Genomic DNA, 17,965 nt, shown 5'->3' with positions numbered 1-17,965 from the left:
GTAGACAGAAACTGCAGTCTTCACATGAACCCCACCCAATCCTCTGCCTGTTACCCCATGACGTTAGACAATTATAGCCTTATTTTCAGTGACTATTGTTTTATTGTAGAAGAAGGATATTTAAAAAAAAAATGAAATTGTGTTCAGTATAGTAGCGTAGATGAGAAATGCACTGCCTGACACTGTGGACTTGATGCTTACTGCGTGTGTGTTGGAATCCAGGTCATATGTGGGTTATGGCTATGTGGCCATGTGGCTGATTTATGCAGATCAGTAACATACAACATGCACCATATTCGTCAGCAGAAGCATAAGTCTTTTTCTTCTTTTTCTGCATAACACTGACATTAGCCTTTCATGACAGCTGAAGCAACCTGAAGCAGATTTATTCCAGCAGATAAGACAAGTCCGTTGTCTCTCAGGATAGTTCTGCCTACACAAACTGTTCTCTTAAAGGTGGTGTAATTGTGTAACATTTTCCCGGATGATTTGCATTAAAGCATAATGACAACTGAATTCGTAGCTCAGGGTCATTGTGGTATATCAAAGCCACATAACGGAGGTGATACTGTTGCATGAGGTTCAGTGAAAATTAACATCATTAACGTAAGAGCCCAGGGAGTCTTTATGACAGCTGGATTATGTTTATAGTGTTAATGTAGTGTTATGACTAAAGGATGTCATTAACATTGCTGCAAAGATTAATGCTTTGTCACAACACAAACTTGCTAAATTCTCATCTATATTTAATACACATTTGCTGTTTCATCCCCTAACAGTTGTTGTGTTTTTTGCTCACCCTTCTAGGCACGATCATGGAGATGGGCTCGATCAACCCCTTCAGTGTCACCAGCTTATAGAACCTAAAGACTTCGCAAGATGCCACATCCAAGCCATGTTTAGGCATTATACCTAATAGCAGAATGATAGGAAAATTAAATAACAGCATGTTTTTTTAATGACGTTTTTTTCGATTCCCTGATCCTGAACTTACCGAGTCCTTTCTGAGGTGCAGGAGACCTAAACTCCATGAGGTACTGCAGGTAAGGCTTCTCTGTAGTCACTTCATAGTAGCGGATGTTACCGTCACCCTGAAATAGCCCCCCGTATGTCATTTAGTTGTGACTTGACATAAAATGAAAACATGCAAATGCAAACTGAAAACATCCATTCATCATTCAGATCAGATGTAAATGTCTAGGCCGACTCCCTTTACCTTTACACCAGATCGAAACAGCACACAAGCCTGGAATTGCATTACAGTGAAGAATTATCAACATGGCACCTCAGTAATAGTGATAATCTCCTTACCTTGCCTGCCAGATACAGCATGTGTGTGTCTGCATCATAGAAAGGGAAGAGCAACCCAGAGAGGCCATCTATCTCCTCCTCTATTATTGGCATGGACAGATCCTCCTGAGGGTTAGAGAGATACAAGGGGATCACAAGACTATAAAAACATCATACAAATGAAACACTACTACATGAAATAATTCACTCAGTAATCGCGACTGAATGAAAAGAATTACAAATACATGGGCACTACGAAGACAAATAATAATTACACATGTATTTATAATACATTTATAGTCCAATCCTAAAACCTGTGTTCCCATTGACCCTTTAAGTAGAAACCATAATGATTTCCAATGGTTTGAGGACTTCAGAGGGCCATAAACATCAGGGAAGGTATATTTATGGAAAGTCTGGTTTTGTGCATTGACTCAGCCCACACACACACACACACACACACACAAACATGGTCTCTTCACCTGATCCCAGAGTGCAATCTGTCGTGTGTTCCAGCGGGACACCCCTGTTGTTAGGAGCCGTTTTATGTTGCCCAGGAACACAACACGGTTTACTTTGTGGTTCTTGCAGCTTGCCTCCTGCTCAGAGAACACACACACCTTTAATAATTAAAAGAAAGGAACAATAAAAATAAATGCATATAAATCCTGGTCCTTTCGATGCTTATGACTGGAATCATAAATGTGTACATTAAAATTGCATCCAATTTATATTTTATTACATTTGACAGAAGGGAAAAAAATCAACTTCCTTCATCAGTGCACGTTTTCTAGCGTGGTTTAAAGGCAAGTGATCTTTTTTTGTTCAAAGATGCTACACCTAGATAATTTGCATAGTCCATTTGAATGGAAAGACAAATAGGAGTAGGTGCGTAACATGACTCTGAATACTTCCAAATTTCCCTGTGTATATATTGCCATATTTTGGGTGAAAATTATTATTAACTTTACATGTTTAGACATGAAGTAAACCAGTTGAGCATCTTTGTTCTTCTGGAGTATGCTATTAAAGATTTTTTGTGGTGATTGAGGGGTTTTACCTGTAGCACCAGACCTGAACGAGGTTCGATGACCCGCAGCTTCTTGTCCTTGCAGCTGGTGGCCAACAGGCTTCCATCAGTGTTGAAGGACATGCAGAGGATCACATCAGTGTGGCAGTCGATCATCTTCACCGGCTCACCAATCTCCAGGTTCCAGATCAGGATCTATAAGTGATAGGTGAAGGCTGATGTTCAGATTTGATAAACAATTTCTTTGGAATAACTTTGTTATTACTAAATCTTTTTTTAAAAATCCCAGTAGCCAGTTAAAGTGAATGGTCTAAAAATACTTCCTTTAAACCATAAACATAGCAAATCAGCCAAGATACACAATATTGCCAAATGTTTTGGGACACCCCTCCAAATCATTGAATTCAGGGGTTGTTTTTCAGGGGTTGGGCTCGGCCCCTTAGTTCCAGTGAAAGGAACTCTTAATGCTTCAACATACCAAGACATTTTGGATAATTTCATGCTCCCAACTTTGTGGGAACAGTTTGACCCCTTCCTGTTCCAACATCAGTGCACACCAGTGCACAAAGCAAAGTCCATAAAGACATTGATGAGCGAGTTTGGTGTGGAGGAACTTGACTGGCCTGTAGAGATTCCTGTGTCCTAAACCTTCCCAGAAGGTTTTCTGGGAATACCTTTGGGATGAATTAGAGCGGAGACTGAGAGCCAGGCTAAAACCGGGACGTGTGACTTTACATGCACATGAATTTAATATGGAGTTGGCCTGCCCTTTGCAGTTATAACAGCTTCAACGCTTCTGGGAAGGTTTAGGAGTCAGGACTCTCTGTAGGCCAGTCAAGTTCCTGAAATTGTCCAAAATGTCTTGGTATGCTAAAGCATTAAGAGTTCCTATCACTGGAACTAAGGGGCCAAGCCTAACCCCTGAAAAACAACACCTGAATTCAATGATTTGGAGGGGTGTCCCAAATAATTGTCAATATAGTGTACATTTGCTTCTTTTGTTTTATTTAAGGCTGAGCTACTTCATAAAGGTTTAAGGATGAATGTTGGCCTAGTAGGACGGAGTTTGTTTCCATGCAGCTGAAGCTGATTCAACAATTCTTCTCAAATTGACTTGCTTTTTAATGTTGTACATCTTCATACACCCTCAATCAAATTTGCTCATGTTTCTCTAATGGGCCAGTATGTATTGCATAGGATTTCAGGACACCTTGTAGTCATATCCCGCGCTAAACAGGATGCCGCTGCTGGTCGGGTGCCATTCTATAAGACCCACTCGTCTACTGTGACCATACAGCTCCAATATGGCTTCAGTCATGTTTCTCCTCAGGCCACCATCTGGAATCTCCCATATCCGCACCTAGCACACACACACACACACACACACACACACACACACAGTGTATTAATAGTAGGACAAGATCAAGTCAGATTATTTCTTAGCATTTTATTTTAGAACGTGTATATACACTGATCAAGCATAACATTATGACCAGTGACAGGTGAAGTGAATAACACTGATGATCTCCTCATCATGGCACCTGTTAGCGGGTGGGATATATTAGGCAGCAAGTGAACATTTTGTCCTCAAAGTTGATGTGTTGGAAGCAGAAAAAATGTGCAAGCGTAAGGATTTGAGCGAGTTTGATGAAGGGCCAAATTGTGATGGCTACACGACTGGATCAGAGCATCTCCAAAACTGCAGCTCTTGTGGGGTGTTCCCAGTCTGCAGTGGTCAGTATCTATCAAAAGTGGTCCAATGAAGGAACAGTGGTGAACCGGCGACAGGGTCATGGACAACCAAGGCTCATTGATGGATGTGGGGAGTGAAGGCTGGCCCGTGTGATCCAATCCAACAGACGAGCTACTGTTGCTCAAATTGCTGAAGAAATTAATGCTGGTTCTGATAGAAAGGTGTCAGAATATACAGTTGCATGACAGGGCAGCAAAAGAGGGACCAGCACAATATTAAGCAGGCGGTCATAATGATATGCCAGGGAAGCTTCCATGAATAAACTTTCACTTTGATTTTTTTCTAATTATTTTCATACAAACATATTTTAAGCTAAATTGCTGTATCTGTCAAAATTATTCGCAGTGAAATATTAATTCAGAATTAATCCCACAAATAAAAAAAATAATTTGCTTTCATTCTTTGTAAAGATTAAATGTGAACTGAAACTGACTCTCATGTTTTTATCTTCATATTGTACGTTTTTTGGTTCAACTCTCCTTTAAAGTTTTTTTTACAGAATGCATTTACACTTGAAAAACCTTTTTCTTTCTAAGACTGTAGTTTACTCGACACTGTTTTGGTTCAGAGCTGCTATTTCGTGAATGCCACAGGAAAATATCAAATAATCTCCTGCTGGCTGATGTACTGGGATTTGAAGGGATTAGTGTTATTATGGAGAGATTTTCTTTTATTAGAGCTACTGACCCAAAATGACTGACTAATACCTGCACTGAGGCTTTGTGACAAGAAGTTTGGCTTGCAGGAAAGTTTAATAACATGCTGGTCGTGTCAGTGTTTTGCTTTTACATGTAAGTTCCAAATGTATTTCATTACCATTCTTTCCGGGATAAAGTAAAAGATATGATTATTCAAATTCATAGAAGTGGATCTTGTGTTTGGATCTGATGAAGTGGTGCTCAGCAAATGGGTTTGTGGGTAAGTTTACTGCTGTTTCACTCACAGAAGAGTCTTCTGAGCAGGAAGCAATGATGTTCTCGTGGAAAGGGTTCCACTTGATATCCAGCACGTTGCCTTGGTGACCGCAGACCTTTGGGTGGTGAGGGTCGATACGGCCGGACTGCGTGAGAGAGACACAAAAACACACCCACTCTTAGGTTAAGCATCCGTTCTGTATTGAATTCTCAGTTTAGTTTAATAGCAGTCGTGTATCACATGCAGAACTGCAAAACTAACATAGTGAAGAAACTAATAATAATAATAATAATAATAATAATAATAATAATAATAATAATAATAATAATAATAATATTAACAGCAAGGGAAGGAAGAATTTAGGCAAAGCAGCAATAAATAATTGAACTTGGTCCATCTGTCCATATGGCGAGGGCTGATATGAAGCTGAAATAGGTGTGGTCAGATGAAGGAGTGTGTCACACGCCCTCTTTTAATGGCACATTAAAATATTTTTCTTTCCACCAAGGCTAGCTGTTTGCTGCTCACTAATTCTTTATTTATTTCCAAAGAAACTTTACACTGAAATTACATAGAATTTTAAGCAAGATTGCGTTAAATATCATTTAATTTTCATTAAATTCTATATTAAATAAATGATATATTAAAAATAACATCCGTGATATATTTTATTATATCATTTTTTATTTAGTTTGCCTTCGAATCTGATATTTATCATTAACTCGTGCATCTTTTTAAACACTTGATGTAATTCCTTAAATTCGTCGTCTCTATTAATACATCTACATACTGTTTTATATCATAACACGTCTTTCACGTCTGTTGACGCCTTTCAGAGGATATATATATATATATATATATATATATATATATATATATATATATATATATATATATATATATATAGAGCTTGAAGCCTCTACAGTTTCTTTTCCTTCTGCAGTGCACACTAACCTCCACAGTGTGGAGCTGCTTCACAACACTCCGAGCTCGCCATGCTCACCATGTCACGAATGTTTAATAGCATTCAAGTTCATTGACCTCCTTCTGAGGTCCTGTGGGAACTGGATGCTAGGATGTACACACTAAGGTGTGTGCATCACGTGACTGATTATAACCAGCAGAGGAACTAGTCGTTTGCCAGGTAGGTAGTCCTTGAAGACATAATAGAAAATGTCTCTGGAATCTGTGTCTGGTTTGGTGCGTTTTCGTTCAAAGAAAAATAAAAGCTTGAAAAAGGCAACCGTTTGCCATCCTTCATCTTATTATTGTTCTCGGATCACACCGTCTTGTCATATTCACAAGACACAAAATGTCAGTAATTTCCCCTCTTTTTTCATTATCATATAAAATTAGCTCAAAAGTACTGCTCAAGGGCACTTTCATTTTTCAGAGACATATTCACTGAGTAATAACATTAAGATTTGTACTGATTTCCCACAGGGGCTCAGAATCCAATGGGACAGATAAATTAGACCAAAAAAATCATAATTGAAAGAAAAGTAGATTATAACAGGCCAAAAACTCACTGTCTGGATTTTGTTTTTGATACCTTTGGTAATTTTTCTATTGTATTGTATAAAAGAACAAAATTGAAAAAAAAAAAAAAATCTAATGGCTATCTGTGGCACAAAAGTGTTCTCTCACGGCTTATTGTTAAGACTTTCTAAGAGCTGTAAGACAATAAAGCCTTATACACGGCTAATGATGTCATCTCGCACCGGCAACAATGGAGCCCCAGAGGAAATTATCTCCCTACTGAGATGAAACCAGTCAGAGCACAAAGGAACAATCTGAAATATGAAAATAAATGCTATTATTTGAAAAGAAATGCTGTGGTAGGGCAGCATGGTGGCTTAGTGGTTAGCACTGTTGCCTCACAGCAAGAAAATCCTGGGTTTGTATCCTGGGTTCAAACAGGCAGGGGCCTTTCTGTGTGGAGTTTGCATGTTCTGCCTGTGTGGGGGTACTCTGGGTATTTCAGTTTCCTCTGACAGTCCAAAAACATCTACACTGACTGGTAATTCTAAATTGCCCATAGGAGTGTGTATGGTTGTCTGTCTATATGTGGCCCTGTGATGGACTGGTGACCTGTCTAGGGTGTACCCCTGCCTTTTGCCCAATGTGTGCTGGGATAGTCTCCAGCAGATCCCCATGACCCTAAAACGGGTATAGACGATTTTATTCTACTTCAGTTGCTCCACATAATCTATTGCTAATAACAACGGATTGAAAACCTTTTTTTTTTTTTTTAACACAAAGAAGCTTTCTGATAGGACATAATAGAAGGAGTTTCCAGTTTTAGTGCTGGAACAGTCAGCATGGGTGACTTTATGCTGAGTTTCTACTTTCTGGTTTCTAACTTCTTTCTTGGACGTTCTATAGCATTATAGCATTAATAACAGTATACTTTTATACACCGATCAGGCATAACATTATGAATGAATAACACTGATTTTCTCCTCATCATGGCACCTGTTAGTGGGTGGGATATATTAGGCAGCAAGTGAACATTTTGTCCTCAAAGTTGATGTGTTAGAAGCAGGAAAAATGGGTAAGCGTAAGGATTTGAGCGAGTTTGATGAAGGGCCAAATTGTGATGGCTAGACGACTGGATCAGAGCATCTCCAGAACTGCAGCTCTTGTGCGGTGTTCCCGGTCTACAGTGGTCAGTATCTATCAAAAGTGGTCCAAGGAAGGAACAGTGGTGAACCGGCATCAGGGTCATCCAACAGACAAGCTACTGTTGCTCAAATTGCTGAAGAAGTTAATGCTGGTTCCGATCGAAAGGTGTCCGAACACACAGTGCATGATGGGTCAGGGCTGTTTTGGCAGTAACAGAGAGACCAACACAATATTGAGCAGGTGGTCATAATGTTATGCCTGATCAGTGTATACACTGCTCAAAAGTATGACTTGTCATTCAATAATAGCTGAAAATAAGAATCTCTGGAAAAGCTTTGTGATATAATAAACCTTGGCATAGGCTACATAACTGCTCGATCCATTATATGTTGCTAAGTCTTTATTTTTAGCAGATTTTCCAGTTTACTAGAGACTCACACCCCATACAGCACATCAGGGGGTCCACTGAGCTGATATAAGGGATGGTCCATAGCAGGATGACTGGGGGACAGACAGGATGGGACTGTCTAGAGGATGCTGGGATTTCCTGTGAGACACCCAGTTACAGGGTGAAGACAAAGGGCCTGGGAGAGAGAGCGCTAACATTCTAAATGTGTCTGTGTTGTTTTCAGTTCTGCCTTTTGTGCCTGAAATAACATTCAGTTACACTAATGATTATATATGCTAAGAATTTTGTATACATTAAAAAAAGACAATTTGACAATCTTTATTATTAATATAATGTTTAAATAGTTCTGTTCAAAATGATTTTCTTTCTTTCTTTCTTTCTTTCTTTCTTTCTTTCTTTCTTTCTTTCTTTCTTTCTTTCTTTCTTTCTTTCTTTCTTTCTTTCACAGAGATCAAGTTTTCATGCACTCTAATAAATTACACCATATTCTCTCTCTCTCTCTCTCTCTCTCTCTCTCTCTCTCGCGATCTCTGTCTCTCCCACCTAAATAATGAATGGAATCATCCATCCATCATATCCCTCCTTTTCTTTCTTTGTCTCGATTTACCCCAATGTTAAAGACACAGACACAGAGTCACAGATGTGTTGGCCAGAGACCAGCTTTTCCTCCACACACACACACACACACACACACTTTACCCTCACAGCTGTCTGACACTTGTAGTCACACACAAGGAATTGGATGCTAATGAATTCAGTCAACACCCCTTACTAAGGGTCGTACTACAGATTGAAAGGAAAATCTGCACGATTACTGTAATTACAGTAGCACAATGAGTCTAGACTTATAGCTCGTGAGCTTAGCCAACAACAAAGCTGCTGCTGATTTAATAAACAGCAAGAAAAAGAGTTTCTGTCAATCAGATACAGTACAGTAAGTTCTCATATTCTATGAGCTTGAATTATCAGAGATTGACTAAGGATGTTAGCAGTTCAATATGCACATAGATTTTCCTTTAGAAGCTGATTATTCAGCATACACATACAGCATACACCAGTGATCAGATATTGTGCACAAAATATAAGATACAAGTGCAAAACAGCTTGCATCTATCTTAACCAAGGGAAACATTGTGTAATAACCAACAAAAATATTCCCAAATACACCAGTAATACACCAGATTTTTACCAGTAACCCAAATATGATATAGCATTATTAAAATATCTTCTATATCTCTGTGCATACAATAGCAAAGTCTCTAGTGTGCAGCTGAGAGCAAAACCCTGCTGAGGTTTGTGGTGTGTATTTGGAGTGAACTAGTGATTGAGAACAGCTGGGGATTGAGATTGCAGTAACTAGTCATGTGACAGATCAAGCGATACGTCCCGTAGTCGTACATGGATTCTGGGAAATGCAGTTCAATGTTATTAGCCAATGTATGAATTTTATATAACTTGTGTAAAGTGTGCTTGAATACTGTATATATATACAATGGCGTCTGTTAAATATATATATATATTTATATATATATATATATATATATATATATATATATATATATATATATATATATATATATATATATATGTATATATATTTAACAGACGCCATTGTTATCAAGTTAACGTATTAATTTATATTTATATTTAACATATTAATTTTAATTTCAGGTTAACATATTGCATATATATCTAGTCACTAGACTACAAACATTACATTTATTACGCATTAAAATCCACTGTCAGTCTTTATTTTTCTGAAGCACACAGCTGTGTTGTGTTATGTTATAAAAATCTGCCCTTTCACTTAATATAAGTACTGTATTAAGCAATTACTTCAGTATATATCCAACATGTAGCATTTCCATCTTTATATGTGGAAAGCCCCTGATATATAAGACTATAAAGCCTGAACAAATTTTTCCCTAGTTTATAACATCTGTGATAAATACAAAGCGCTAACATGATCCAAGTCTATATAACAACTTTTACTGAAATCCAGACTACAGTAAAGAGCAGAGAGCCTATAAACTGGACTGATTCATATGAACCTTTTTTCTTTGGCCATCTGAATCATGATTTTCTCAACCCTATCCAAATAAGGTATGACATCTTAAAGCGACAAATCCAAACAAGTGATTTGAATGTCATTGTTGTTGTTCTTTCAGCTGCTCCCTGTTCAGGGTCACCACAGAGGATCATTTGGTTTGCATGTTTCGATTTGGCACAGGTTTTACGTCGGATGCCCTTCCTGACGCAACCTTCCCATTTTACCCAGGCTTGGGACCGGCACTGAGAGTTAACTCTTTAGTGGCTAATTTAGCGCTCTGCCCAGAAATCGAACCCGGGCCGCAGAAATGATAGCACAGGATCCTTCCGCCAGACGACCAGGAGGTCCTTTAAGAAGTGCCTTGAATAATTCCAATATTTATGACCACCTCTATGGCACACGTGGTCCTATTTTACTTCAGGTCTCCGTTCATAAATTAACTTTACCTGCAAGTAGTTTCCTTTTATTGTTTAAGGTATATGGAATTGAGACTAAAATCCTGCCATATATGAACACCCATAAAACGTGCATAAAGACATCACACACAAAATAAATCTTGGAAGAAAATAACAGTAGCAGAGAACTTTGGTGCCTTTGGTGAGTGTATCTAGCTAGTACAGTTAGCTTACTTTGCTAATCTATGAATGAAGCTGGTGTGAAGCATCACATTTTTCACAGTGATAAGTTTCTTATCAGAATTAAAACCCTGAACCGTGAGTGATAATGGCGGTTGTTACAAGAGACAAACTACAAGCAACACAAGCAATTTGTCACTACCTCGTGTGAAACTAGAGTGTATTATCCATTATGATTATTATTTACGGGTTAATTTAATATTTGGGTTCAGCTTGTAAGGAATCCTACAAGCTGATCTTTTTAACCGCTATCGCATTATTGTTTCTAGTTAGTTAGTGGAAATATTTAGCACTTTTATCACGGGAATCTCATATAGCAGCTTGGCTTGTACATATAGATATAGACTGTAAATGTCACCATATTTGTTGAATTTTTCACTGCCCACTCATTTGTTTTCCTCATTAAAGATGAGCTCACAGATTTGTTTTAAGGAAGAACACTCAGAGGTTTAAATGGAGAGGATGAAATTCACAGCATTTGACTGGCTGTACTTTTTTATTGCTAAGCTTTGTTTGGATTTAACTTCATAGTAGTTTCATATTTACAACATGTACACAGTATACACCGATCAGCCATAACATTATGAGCACCGACAGGTGAAGTGAATAGCACTGATGATCTCCTCATCATGGCACCTGTTAGTGGGTGGGATATACTAGGCAGCAAGTGAACATTTTGTCCTCAAAGTTGATGTGTTAGAAGCAGGAAAAATGTGCAAGCGTAAGGATTTGAGCGAGTTTGATGAAGGGCCAAATTGTGATGGCTAGACAACTGGATCAGAGCATCTCCAAAACTGCAGCTCTTGTGGGGTGTCTACAGTGGCCAGTATCTATCAAAAGTGGTCCAAGGAAGGAACCGGTCATGGGCGGCCAAGGCTCATTGATGCAGGTGGGAAGCGAAGGCTGGTCCGTGTGATCTGATCCAAAAGTTACTGTTGCTCAAGAAGTTAATGCTGGTTCTGATAGAAAGGTGTCAGAATACACAATGCATGTCAGTTCAGGGCTGTTTTGGCAGCAAAAGGGGGACCGACACAATATTAGGCAGGTGGTCACAATGTCTGAATGGTGTATATCTTATGAAATTACAGCTTTATACCTGACTACAAGATGTAATAATAGTCTACAATTAGGAACCAACACAATAATGCCTTTTTAGTCTGGTTGACTTTCAGACCGATCTGTTAATTAGTGCTAAAAATCTCCACACACAACACACAGTTCCACAAGCATCTCCATAACGTAATGCTTTCTTGTAACCACAGCAGAGGAGTGCTGCATGCAGGAAGCAAACACGAGGCTGGAAAGTGTGTGTCACACTTTCTGCTAATTAACACTCTGCTTCGTTCCTCCCAGGCGGACAGGCGATGTGTGTGTGCTTCACAGTGGCACATCATGGTGGACATCAGGCTGTGTTAGGAAATGCTTAAAGACTGATTAAATCTTCTCCATGTATCCATTTCAAGTGAAGAGGCCAAAATTTGGCAGTAAAGCTCGGAGCAAAATGGAGATTAGAGTGGTGGAAAATGTGGAAGTTGATTATGCTTTGGCACTTCACCGTGCTCTGGACTTACTGTCGGGATTTCACACGGACTCTATGCGTCATGAGAGTGCAAGACTTTTACAGTGTAATTAACATGATTTATAATCAATATTTACTTGGGAATTCCCTTTACTTTTTAAATACTTGGTGTATCCAAAACGGAATGCGATCCAAAATAAAGCTGAATTTAATAAGACACAAAAATACAAATGTTTTTAGGCAGTTTGGTCAGCGCATAAAAATATCCTACAAAGACAAAGACATCTTCACGTCTGTTAAGCTTGATATAAGACAAACAATCGTTATCATTCAATAATACTCTATAATAAATTATATTATAGATAATAGCAATAATTTCCCCAATTCAAATCCATAGTAGGCATTGTACTACTGATTTTTCTTCTAGTTAAAGCATCTGGGGCATTAATATTTCTATGCTTTTTTTTATATTAGAGCAGTTAAATCCTGACTAACAACAGTAAAGAACAAATCCAGAATCTTGAAACTTCTGAATTTCTCATGTTTCTTGAACTTTGGGATTAGTAAAGTGATCGATCGAAACCAACATCCATACACAGGCTGCAAACTACATTTCTATCTTTATTGTTTCTTATGCTACACTGTAGCATAAGACCCTCCTCATAGCTCATTGAGCATCTGTGACGTTTTTCTGGCTGATAATGTCCCAGGAGTTTAACCTTCATCCACTATGGCAAGAATTTTAGTTCAGTTTAATGTGACTGCAATAGTTATTTTCTATGCTTAATGTCTGAATATGCCTACTACTAAGCTTCTGATGGTTAAACCATTTCGAATGACATCATCATACATGCCACACGTCTGTTTTTAGGTATTTTTTTCCCTTTCCCTTTTCCTTCTTTTGGCTGTATGATGACAGTCTGGGCATGTACTTTCCATTCCATAACCTGAGCCTTATTCCTGTCACACATGGGACTCTGGTCAATACTTCTCTGTTCATAAACCATATTAAATCCACGTGCCTGGTTCACTAATTTAGAATTGCCTTATGAGCTTTTTTGTCATCTGATAATTCTGCAGGAAACTATTCAGTCTTGAACACTCAGCAAGAGGGTTGAAAATCAGCTCCGTTACTTTTCTTTGAAATACCAGGTATGTAATGATTTGAGAATAGATAACGACTTTGGATTCGAGGTTGTTAATGCACTATTGACAAAATACACCTTTAGATGTAATTAATACGTGACCCAGAAAACCACAAGCGCATGAACCTGATTTATATGTTGTCAAAAATATTATTTATTTGCTAAGTGACTAAGTAACTAAATACTGAAAACGTATAAATAACCAGCCAGTTTATTTCTTGACAAAAAAAAAAAGAAGCCCAAAGAAACCACTGCATGTTTTGGTTAGCTCCTTTATGTTCTGTAATTATTAAAAACATCACTACAATGCGTTTTCCGAAATCTGATATTGGGAGAAATCTGAGTGATTGTAGACATACTGTATTATTTAACCGATTTCTTGGGATTTCTAATTGTCCCACTGTTGTTTAATAATCTCTGATTGTGACCTTGTGGTAATAAACCGTGTTTTAATGGTAATATAATGGACCTAATGAACTATTGTATACATAGCATTATACCTATCTAAAGACTACTGTCATATTCCATTAAGCTGTAACCATAACCAACAACAACTCCATTAAGTGTTTATTCCTGGCTCTGTAAGTGAATCAAGAACTAGTGGAGCCTTAACTACTAGATCATGAAGGAGAAAATGTTTAATGGGAACCACTAGGCCAGTTCATGGGGCAGCAGTGACTGGTTTTGGTTTTAAGGGAAAAAAACTATATATACACTATATTGCCAAAAGTATTCGATCACCTGCCTTGACTCGCATATGAACTTAAGTGACATCCCATTCCTAATCCATAGGGTTCAATATGACGTCGGTCCACCCTTTGCAGCTATAACAGCTTCAACTCTTCTGGGAAGGCTGTCCACAAGGTTTAGGAGTGTGTTTATGGGAATTTTTGACCATTCTTCCAGAAGCGCATTTGTGAGGTCACACACTGATGTTGGACGAGAAGGCCTGGCTCTCAGTCTCCGCTCTAATTCATCCCAAAGGTGTTCTATTGGGCTGAGGTCAGGACTCTGTGCAGGCCAGTCAAGTTCCTCCACACCAGACTCTGTCATCCATGTCTTTATGGACCTTGCTTTGTGCACTGGTGCACAGTCATGTTGGAAGAGGAAGGGGCCAGCTCCAAACTGTTCCCACAAAGTTGGGAGCATGGAATTGTCCAAAATGTCTGCTCTAGAGTCCAGTGGCGGCGTGCTTTACACCACTGCATGCGACGCTTTGCATTGCACTTGGTGATGTATGGCTTGGATGCAGCTGCTCGGCCATGGAAACCCATTCCATGAAGCTCTCTGCGCACTGTTCTTGAGCTAATCTGAAGGCCACATGAAGTTTGGAGGTCTGTAGCGATTGACTCTGCAGAAAGTTGGCGACCTCTTCGCACTATGCGCCTCAGCATCCGCTGACCCCGCTCCGTCAGTTTACGTGGCCTACCACTTCGTGGCTGAGTTGCTGTCGTTCCCAAACACTTCCACGTTCTTATAATACAGCTGACAGTTGACTGTGGAATATTTAGGAGCGAGGAAATTTCACGACTGGATTTGTTGCACAGGTGGCATCCTATCACAGTTCCACACTGGAATTCACTGAGCTCCTGAGAGCGACCCATTCTTTCACAAATGTTTGTAAAAACAGTCTGCATGCCTAGATGTACAAAACAAAACTACAAGAGACAGCTGAAACAAACTAACAATATAAGAAAATCTTTGGTTTCCTCCTATCTCCCAGAAACATGCCAGGCAATGGATTATCTACACTAAATCCCAGCAGTTCTCAGGATACGCTCCAGACGCAAGGCGGCTCTAACTGAGATAAAAAAAGTTGCAAAGAATGAATGATTGAATTAATGAATTATGTTCAATTGGATTGTAGGAATTTTATATTATGCATGAGAACAGTCTTTTCTCTCTGCCAAAAGGCAGATTATTCCCTAGTAGTATAACTACAAAAAAATGTTTCTTTAACAATAATAGTTCTCTTCAGAATAATAATTTTCCTCAGTATCCAGGTTGTAAAGAGTCTTGCGGCCTCAAATACAGCAAATATCAGGCAGAGAACTAAAAGAAAAAGAAAAAAGATTTTAAATAAAGGAAAAAAAAAAAGGAGAATCAGAGACTGGATTAAACAACTGAGCGAAAGATCAGTCACAGCTCCTGTGGAGCCTCCTAATAAGACCTAAACGGAACTCAGACAGCAATACATCTCTCGCCATGCCATCCTCCGGCTAAAGTCCTGAGAACCCAGCCGGAGGTAGACGCCCTGCAGAATGAGCTCATTGATGGGACAAAGCCCCAGAAGAGCCGTCCCGCTGCACCACACATCAGCTATGTGACTTTGAGCGCTTGTCACAAAAGTGCCATTGATAGTTTGGCTTGAGAGCATGACCCAATGGCCAGCGTAGCGTGACCGGATACAGGACCGTGGAGGAAAACAGTGCAAGATGGATGGAGAGAGACCACAATCAAGATCATACTGTCGTTGATCTTTGTCTCTTTGAAGACATGAATTTACATGCTCGGTTTACACTCTGATCACGTCGGCTGATCACGCTGATTTATTCTATTATGATCACAAGGCTCCGGATATAAAAATACTACTCGGTTGGGTTGTTTTTCTTTTGTCCCCATGACAGCTATAGAATTAGTCTGAAAATCTAAGCAGCGTGTCTAAAATAAATGCTGCATCTCAAGGCTTTCTGAAGTTCTTTAAATAGAGCTCTGTGTTCTTTCAGCCTTAATTACAGAGCTCATTCTGTCCATAATCTCTGTGCTCTGTTCGTCTTTTGTGCCACAATAAAAAGGCCAAAAGGTTATGGAGGACTCGGGTCTAATTTGGCCTATTACAAAGGCAGAGATTACTGTAATAGACACTGACAGTCTTTTCACTCAGATTGAGGAATTTGCTGCTGGAGGATTCAAGCTCTGGATCTAAACCGAGCATGTCCGTTCAGACCGGGTCTGAGTTTGCTTGTGAATGATATTCATGATCCATCATCAGTAAGCACTTTATCTTGTTCAGGGTTGTAGTGGATCCAGAGCCTATCAATGTCAACTGGGCATGAGGCTGAAATACACCCTTTCTGGGACACCAGTCCATCATGGGGGGGCCAATCACACATATGCACACTCATTCACATGTTTGTAGCAGGTGGGAGGAAACCTGAAATGAAACCTCAGATAGTGAAGCTTCAGATAGACAGTAATCTTCAGAGTTCAGGGTCAAAATGTGGACGTTGTAAGGCACCAATGCTACCTGTTATTTGATGGTATTGTCAGTATGGTGGTACCTTCAGAGATAGAAAAGCATGACCATAAAACACCATTTTTGTAGTGTTGAAATGCATCATCCTCTTTTTTTAGTAGAGATCAGAGATACCCTGATCTGTTATATCCTCACAGTAACCCTGCTGTCTCCACACAACACTCTTTGGTATGATGCTATGGTAAGTTTGACTCATGCTGTGTTTTGTATTCACTTGCGAGTTCTCTCTGTGTTGTGTTATCTAACATAACAAATATTCTCAGCATAAAGTACATCTGTTAATACCAGTAGTTTCCCTAGCCAGCGTTGGCCCTAATACTGATACCCGGATAACATATCAGTGCAAATCTAATTACGTTGTTTGCTCCTTGAGGTTAAATCTAGCTCTAACTCATAAGATTTGCATTGTTTGTACCTGCAGAATTCTTAACGATTTTGCAGAGAAACATATACTAGGATTTTCCCTTTTTATAGAGAACGAATTAGAATCCTCTTAGAAAGATGAAAACCATTTACTATTAATGAATCCTTTATAAATGTAAAGAGATCCGTGAAAGTCCTTACACAATATAGGTGCTAGGAGAGGTTCTATAGAGGCACAATTATTGCAACGATTTTAAGTTCTCTAGAGTGTTGTTAAATGCTTTTGCCTGAATAATCTTTTTCTACCACTTAATAGATCTCTCCGGCACCCAAAAGATCAATAACACAAACAGTATGTTTCTAGTGTATTGTTCGAAAGAAACTTTTCTGGCATCCTTTTATTTTTACATGTATATAGATTATGGGTTTAAAGGTTCTGTGTAGAACGCTATAGGGAACTTGGAGGTAACTTTTATATGGGTTTTAATGAAAGATAGGTATAGGTTCTTTTAGTTCAGACACTTTCTATTTTGGATCAGCAACAAAAATCTGCTGGAAAAACTCTAAAATTCCACAATAATGGTAATATTTACGACAGGATTCATTCAGATCTCAGAATTGCAGAACAAAATAGCTACAGATCCATTAATCAAACGATTCATTAGGAAAGTGGTTTTGCTTCTTTTACTGCATCACTTTTCTTAAAGGTTCTATCTAGAACCCTACTGGAGAGAGGGTTCTAAATAAGAATCTAAAAGCGCTTATCCATCCAAGGAATATACTGGATATGTATGTTTCCATAAAATGGAATGCGACACCAGATTAAGCCTTGGATCAGACAGAGGTAGGAAACCATTTCTGTTCCAAGCACATGCATCCTCTGAACTGTGTTTCAGTTCTGCAGACACTTATTTGGCTCTTATTTGGAGTTTGGATACGAGTACAACCCACACAATTGTAAGTGGATCTATAAAA

At 38.9% G+C, this 17,965-nt stretch overlaps 1 protein-coding gene across 3 annotated transcripts in view; it reads right to left on the bottom strand.

Annotated features, from left to right (window-relative positions):
* coro2ba (coronin, actin binding protein, 2Ba) overlaps positions 1–17,965 on the bottom strand; it is a 52,154-nt gene that overhangs the window by 7,648 nt on the left and 26,541 nt on the right. For 2 of the 3 annotated variants that reach the window (XM_058381527.1, XM_058381528.1), the window contains exons 3-9: positions 5,017–5,133; positions 3,531–3,680; positions 2,351–2,515; positions 1,773–1,910; positions 1,312–1,416; positions 995–1,091; positions 800–912 (exon numbers count right to left, since the gene is read on the bottom strand). In XM_058381527.1, the coding sequence (XP_058237510.1) occupies positions 800–912; positions 995–1,091; positions 1,312–1,416; positions 1,773–1,910; positions 2,351–2,515; positions 3,531–3,680; positions 5,017–5,133 (885 nt within the window). The remainder of the gene's footprint in view (positions 1–799; positions 913–994; positions 1,092–1,311; positions 1,417–1,772; positions 1,911–2,350; positions 2,516–3,530; positions 3,681–5,016; positions 5,134–17,965) is intronic. The other variant, XM_058381529.1, reaches the window with a different exon arrangement.

Source organism: Hemibagrus wyckioides, linkage group LG27 (genome assembly GCF_019097595.1).
Source record: "Hemibagrus wyckioides isolate EC202008001 linkage group LG27, SWU_Hwy_1.0, whole genome shotgun sequence".
Lineage (NCBI taxonomy): Eukaryota > Metazoa > Chordata > Actinopteri > Siluriformes > Bagridae > Hemibagrus > Hemibagrus wyckioides.
Note: the sequence above shows the minus strand (reverse complement) of the source record. Positions and strands in the feature narration are given on the sequence as shown.